At 29.9% G+C, this 8,222-nt stretch overlaps 1 protein-coding gene across 9 annotated transcripts in view; it reads left to right on the top strand.

Annotated features, from left to right (window-relative positions):
• The window catches only part of vav2 (vav 2 guanine nucleotide exchange factor), a 675,751-nt gene that overhangs the window by 604,164 nt on the left and 63,365 nt on the right, over positions 1-8,222 (top strand). For all 9 annotated transcript variants that reach the window (XM_072915349.1, XM_072915351.1, XM_072915350.1 and 6 more), the window contains one exon: positions 1,155-1,250. In XM_072915349.1, the coding sequence (XP_072771450.1) occupies positions 1,155-1,250 (96 nt within the window). The remainder of the gene's footprint in view (positions 1-1,154; positions 1,251-8,222) is intronic.

The following is an 8,222-nucleotide window of genomic DNA, read 5'->3' on the forward strand; positions in this document are numbered from 1 at the left end:
TTGCCATGTTATGAATATTCAATAACATGTTATGAATATTCAATAACATGGCACATTCTTGCAAGAATTTGCCATTCAATAACATGTTATGAATTACTTGAATTTGCCATTCAATAACATGTTATGAATATTCAATAACATGGCAAATTCTTGCAAGAATTTGCCATGTTATGAATATTCAATAACATGTTATGAATATTCAATAACATGGCAAATTCTTGCATCCAGCACACCTTACAATAGTGGTAATAAAAGATGCAACCTATGCTTGAAAGAGAAACTGTTTATTATTTACCGTCCAGACCTGTCATCCCTCAACAAGCGCAGCGAAATTGTAACAACATGCCGCCATAGACGGAAACACCTCCTAGGTAACACATGAGCCAATCACCACGCCCCTAGGCCAGCCTGTACCCACCCACTCTGTGCCCTATATAAACCATGGTATGCGAATGCTCCCATTAAAATCTCCTGACGATTGAGGGTACCCCCCCTCATGAAACAGGCCTGTAGAGATGAAATAGTCTTGTGATTTTTTTCCCACACATACATATATTGCGCTCTACTACGGTATCGAGCACTATTTTTTGGATAACCTTATTAAGACATATATATATATATATATATAATAGATTTTATATATAGTTATATATATATATATATATATATATATATATATATATATATATATATATATATATATATATATATAAATATATATAAATATATATAAAATCTATTACATTTAGTGAGAAAATATTACATACTTTATCAACACGTATCATTTCCAGGTGTTTGACACCTGTGCTGTAAAGCCTCCACTGTGACTGCAGTGTTATGCAGGCTGTATGGAAACACACAAAGAGCACTATGAAGGAGCATTGCATGCCGTTTCTTTTGGAAGCCAGCCATTCGCTGTTGTCAAAGGAACATTCCAGGTCGCGCGCAAGGTATTTGTGTCACAAATAGCTGGCACAGGCAGGAGCTTTTGTTCGCTTGAAAAAATAAACCGACCTCATTGTTCGGTAACGTAATCCAGCACAAAGTATGAAAGCATCGCTGCGACTGCAACAAGAAACAAGAATGCACGTCTCTTTTTGTGTTCGGGAGTACACAATGCTGCTTTATAAGTGTTTGTGTGCTTGTTTTGACAGGAATGTACAATGAAAGTGCAGGAAGGCAAGTTCAAGCTGCAGGATCTTCTGGTGGTTCCCATGCAGAGAGTACTCAAGTATCACCTACTCCTGAAGGTAGGTGCATCCTTGTGTAATGTTCATGTTGTTGTTACTCAGCCAGCGTTTGTGGCTCTGATGGACCCGTCGCATTTTGTGGCTTTTAATGCCTCACAATCAAACACTTTTATGTTAAAATACTGAACATATGTTTACCTTATCCCAAATAAACATCTGTTCAGTATTTTAACACAAATGTGTTTGAGTTTGTCTGCTTTGTGTTGCCTTCATTATAACACTTATATAAGACTTATAAAGTCATTTTGATAGTAGGTTAATATAGCTAATATGGACACTTACATCATGTGTTGCCTTCATTATAACACTTATATAAGACTTATAAAGTCATTTTGATAGTAGGCTAATATAGACACTTACATCATGTGGTGCCTTCATTATAACACTTATATAAGACTTATAAAGTAATTTTGATAGTAGGCTAATATAGCTAATATGGACACTTACATCATGTGTTGCCTTCATTATTACACTTATATAAGACTTATAAAGTCATTTTGATAGTAGGCTAATATAGACACTTACATCATGTGTTGCCTTCATTATAACACTTATACAAGACTTATAAAGTAATTTTGATAGTAGGCTAATATGGACACTTACATCATGTGGTGCCTTCATTATAACACTTATATAAGACGTATAAAGTATTTTTGATAGTAGGCTAATATAGCTGATATAGACACATACATCATGTGTTGTGTTCATTATAACACTTATACAAGACTTATAAAGTCATTTTGATAGTAGGCTAATATGGACACTTACATCATTTGCTGTCTTCATTATAACACTTGTATATGACTTATAAAGTCATTTTGATAGTAGGCTAATATAGCTAATATATACATTTACATCATGTAGTGTCTTCATTATAACACTTATATAAGACTTATAAAGTCATTTTGATAGTAGGCTAATATAGCTAATATATACACTTACATCATGTGTTGCCTTCATTATAACACTTATATAAGACTTGTAAAGTCATTTTGATAGTAGGCTAATATAGCTGATATAGACACTTACATCATGTGTTGTCTTCATTATAACACTTATATAAGACTTATAAAGTAATTGTGATAGTAGGCTAATATAGCTAATATGGACACTTACATCATGTGTTGCCTTCATTATAACACTTACATAAGACTTATAAAGTCATTTTGATAGTAGGCTAATATAGACACATCATGTGTTGCCTTCATTATAACACTTATGTAAGACTTATGAAGTCATTTTGATAGTAGGCTAATTCAACTAATATGGACACTTACACCATGTGTTGCCTTCATTATAACACTTATATAAGACTTATAAAGTCATTTTGATAGTAGGTTAATATAGACACTTACATCAAGTGTTGCCTTCATTATAACACTTATTTAAGACTTATAAAGTCATTTTGATAGCAGGCTAATATAGCTGATATAGACACTTACATCATGTGTTGCCTTCATTATAACACTTATATAAGACTTATAAAGTCATTTTGATAGTAGGCTAATATAGCTGATATAGACACATACATCATGTGTTGTGTTCGTTATAACACTTATATAAGACTTATAAAGTCATTTTGATAGTAGGCTAATATAGACACTTACATCATGTGTTGCCTTCATTATACCACTTATATAAGACTTATAAAGTCATTTTGATAGTAGGCTAATACAAATAATATGGACACTTACATCATGTGTTGCCTTCATTATAACACTTATATAAGACTTATAAAGTCATTTTGATAGTAGGCTAATATAAACACTTACATCATGTGTTGCCTTCATTATAACACTTATATAAGACTTATACAGTCATTTTGATAGTAGGCTAATACAACTAATATGGACACTTACATCATGTGTTGCCTTCATTATAATACTTATATAAGACTTATAAAGCCATTTTGATAGTAGGCCAATATAGACACTTACATCAAGTGTTGCCTTCATTATAACACTTTTATAAGACTTATAAAGTCATTTTGATAGTAGGCTAATATACACACTTACATCATGTGTTGTCTTCATTATAACACTTATATAATACTTATAAAGTCATTTTGATAGTAGGCTAATATAGACACTTACATCAAGTGTTGCCTTCATTATAACACTTATATAAGACTTATAAAGTCATTTTGATAGTAGGCTAATATAGACACATACATCATGTGTTGTCTTCATTATAACACTTATATAAGACTTATAAAGTCATTTGGATAGTAGGCTAATACAGCTAATATATACACTTACATCATGTGTTATTTTCATTATAACACTTATATTATACTTATAAAGTCATTTTGATAGTAGGCTAATATAGCTGATATAGACACTTACATCATGTGTTGCCTTCATTATAGCACTTATATAAGACTTATAAAGTCATTTTGATAGTAGGCTGATATAGCTAATATAGACACTTACATCATGTGTTGCCTTCATTATAACACTTATACAAGACTTATACAGTCATTTTGATAGTAGGCTAATATAGACACATCATGTGTTGCCTTCATTATAACACTTATGTAAGACTTATAAAGTCATTTTGATAGTAGGCTAATACAACTAATATGGACACTTCCATCATGTGTTGCCTTCATTATAACACTTACATAAGACTTATAAAGTCATTTTGATAGTAGGCTAATATAGACACATCATGTGTTGCCTTCATTATAACACTTATGTAAGACTTATAAAGTCATTTTGATAGTAGGCTAATACAACTAATATGGACACTTACATCATGTGTTGCCTTCATTATAACACTTATACAAGACTTATAAAGTCATTTTGATAGTAGGCTAATATGGACACTTACATCATGTGCTGTCTTCATTATAACACTTATATACGACTTATAAAGTCATTTTGATAGTAGGCTAATATAGACACTTACATCATGTGTTGCCTTCATTATAACACTTATACAAGACTTATACAGTCATTTTGATAGTAGGCTAATATAAACACATCATGTGTTGCCTTCATTATAACACTTATGTAAGACTTATAAAGTCATTTTGATAGTAGGCTAATACAACTAATATGGACACTTACATCATGTGTTGCCTTCATTATAACACTTACATAAGACTTATAAAGTCATTTTGATAGTAGGCTAATATAGACACATCATGTGTTGCCTTCATTATAACACTTATATAAGACTTATAAAGTCATTTTGATAGTAGGCTAATATAGCTGATATAGACACTTACATCATGTGTTGCCTTCATTATAACACTTACATAAGACTTATAAAGTCATTTTGATAGTAGGCTAATATAGACACATCATGTGTTGCCTTCATTATAACACTTATATAAGACTTATACAGTCATTTTGATAGTAGGCTAATATGGACACTTACATCATGTGTTGCCTTCATTATAACATTTATGTAAGACTTATACAGTCTTTTTGATAGTAGGCTAATATAGCTGATATAGACACATACATCATGTGTTGTGTTCATTATAACACTTATATAAGACTTATAAAGTAATTTTGATAGTAGGCTAATATAGACACTTACATCAAGTGTTGCCTTCATTATAACACTTATATAAGACTTATAAAGTAATTTTGATAGTAGGCTAATATGGACACTTACATCATGTGTTGCCTTCATTATAACATTTATGTAAGACTTATACAGTCTTTTTGATAGTAGGCTAATATAGCTAATATAGACACTTACATCATGTGTTGCCTTCATTATAACACTTATATAAGACTTATAAAGTAATTTTGATAGTAGGCTAACATAGCTAGTATGGACACTTACATCATGTGTTGCCTTCATTATAACACTTATATAAGACTTATAAAGTCATTTTGATAGTAGGCTAAAATAGACACTTACATCATGTGTTGCCTTCATTATAACACTTATATAAGACTTATAAAGCCATTTTGATAGTAGGCTAATACAGACACTTACATCATGTGTTGCCTTCATTATAACACTTATATAAGACGTATAAAGTATTTTTTGATAGTAGGCTAATATAGACACTTACATCATGTGGTGCCTTCATTATAACACTTATATAAGACTTATAAAGTCATTTTGATAGTAGGCTAATATAGCTAATATGGACACTTACATCATGTATTGTCTTCATTATAACACTTATATAAGACTTATAAAGTAATTTTGATAGTAGGCTAACATAGCTAGTATGGACACTTACATCATGTGTTGCCTTCATTAATACACTTATATAAGACGTATAAAGTCATTTTGATAGTAGGCCAATATAGACACTTACATCAAGTGTTGCCTTCATTATAACACTTTTATAAGACTTATAAAGTCATTTTGATAGTAGGCTAATATACACACTTACATCACGTGTTGTCTTCATTATAACACTTATATAAGACGTATAAAATAATTTTAATAGTAGGCTAATATAGACACTTACATCATGTGTTGCCTTCATTATAACACTTATATAAGACTTATACAGTCATTTTGATAGTAGGCTAATATAGCTGATATAGACACTTACATCATGTGTTGCCTTCATTATAACACTTATATAAGACTTGTAAAGTTATTTTGATAGTAGGCTAATATAACTAATATAGACACTTACATCATGTGTTGTGTTCATTATAACACTTATATAAGACTTATAAAGTCATTTTGATAGTAGGCTAATATAGACACTTACATCAAGTGTTGCCTTCATTATAACACTTATATAAGACTTATAAAGTCATTTTGATAGTAGGCTAATATGGACACTTACATCATGTGCTGTCTTCATTATAACACTTATATAAGACTTATAAAGTCATTTTGATAGTAGGCTAATATAGCTAATATATACACTTACATCATGTGTTGCCTTCATTATAACACTTATATAAGACTTATAAAGTCATTTTGATCGTAGGCTAATATAGACACTTACATCAAGTGTTGCCTTCATTATAACACTTATATAAGACTTATAAAGTAATTTTGATAGTAGGCTAATATAGACACTTACATTATGTGTTGCCTTCATTATAACACTTATATAAGACGTATAAAGTCATTTTGATAGTAGGCTAATATACACACTTACATCATGTGTTGTCTTCATTATAACACTTATATAAGACTTATAAAGTCATTTTGATAGTAGGCTAATATAGACACTTACATTATGTGTTGCCTTCATTATAACACTTATATAAGACGTATAAAGTCATTTTGATAGTAGGCCAATATAGACACTTACATCAAGTGTTGCCTTCATTATAACACTTTTATAAGACTTATAAAGTCATTTTGATAGTAGGCTAATATACACACTTACATCATGTGTTGTCTTCATTATAACACTTATATAATACTTATAAAGTCATTTTGATAGTAGGCTAATATAGACACTTACATCAAGTGTTGCCTTCATTATAACACTTATATAAGACTTATAAAGTCATTTTGATAGTAGGCTAATATAGACACATACATCATGTGTTGTCTTCATTATAACACTTATATATGACTTATAAAGTCATTTGGATAGTAGGCTAATACAGCTAATATAGACACTTACATCCTGTGTTATTTTCATTATAACACTTATATAAGACTTATAAAGTCATTTTGATAGTAGGCTGATATAGCTAATATAGACACTTACATCATGTGTTGCCTTCATTATAACACTTATATAAGACTTATAAAGTCATTTTGATAGTAGGCTGATATAGCTAATATAGACACTTACATCATGTGTTGCCTTCATTATAACACTTATATAAGACTTATACAGTCATTTTGATAGTAGGCTAATATAGACACTTACATCATGTGTTGTCTTCATTATAACACTTATATAAGACTTATAAAGTCATTTCGATAGTAGGCTAATATAGACACTTACATCATGTGTTATTTTCATTATAACACTTATATAAGACTTATAAAGTAATTTTGATAGTAGGCTAATACAGCTGATATAGACACATACATCATGTGTTGTGTTCTTTATAACACTTATATAAGACTTATAAAGTCATTTTGATAGTAGGCTAATACAACTAATATGGACACTTACATCATGTGGTGCCTTCATTATAACATTTATATAAGACTTATAAAGTCATTTTGATAGTAGGCTAATATAGACACTTACATCATGTGTTGCCTTCATTATAACACGTATATAAGACTTATACAGTCATTTTGATAGTAGGCTAATATAGCTGATATAGACACATACATTATGTCTTGTCTTCATTATAACACTTATATAAGACTTATAAAGTCATTTTGATAGTAGGCTAATATACACACTTACATCATGTGTTGCCTTCATTATAACTCTTATATAAGACTTATCAAGTAATTTTGATAGTAGGCTAATATAGACACTTACATCATGTGCTGTCTTCATTATAACACTTATATAAGACTTATAAAGTAATTTTGATAGTAGGCTAATATAGACACTTACATCATGTGTTGCCTTCATTATAACACTTATATAAGACGTATAAAGTATTTTTGATAGTAGGCTAATATAGCTGATATAGACACATACATCATGTGTTGTGTTCATTATAACACTTATATAAGACTTATAAAGTCATTTTGATAGTAGGCTAATATAGACCCATCATGTGTTGCCTTCATTATAACACTTATGTAAGACTTATAAAGTCATTTTGACAGTAGGCTAATATAGCTAATATAGACACTTACATCATGTAGTGTCTTCATTTTAACACTTATATAATACTTATAAAGTCATTTTGATAGTAGGCTAATATAGACAATTACATCAAGTGTTGTCTTCATTATAACACTTATATAAGACTTTTAAAGTCATTTTGATAGTAGGCTAATACAACTAATATGGACACTTACATCATGTGGTGCCTTCATTATAACATTTATATAAGACTTATAAAGTCATTTTGATAGTAGGCTAATATAGACACTTACATCAAG

The sequence above is a fragment of the Nerophis lumbriciformis genome, linkage group LG20 (assembly GCF_033978685.3).
Source record: "Nerophis lumbriciformis linkage group LG20, RoL_Nlum_v2.1, whole genome shotgun sequence".
Lineage (NCBI taxonomy): Eukaryota > Metazoa > Chordata > Actinopteri > Syngnathiformes > Syngnathidae > Nerophis > Nerophis lumbriciformis.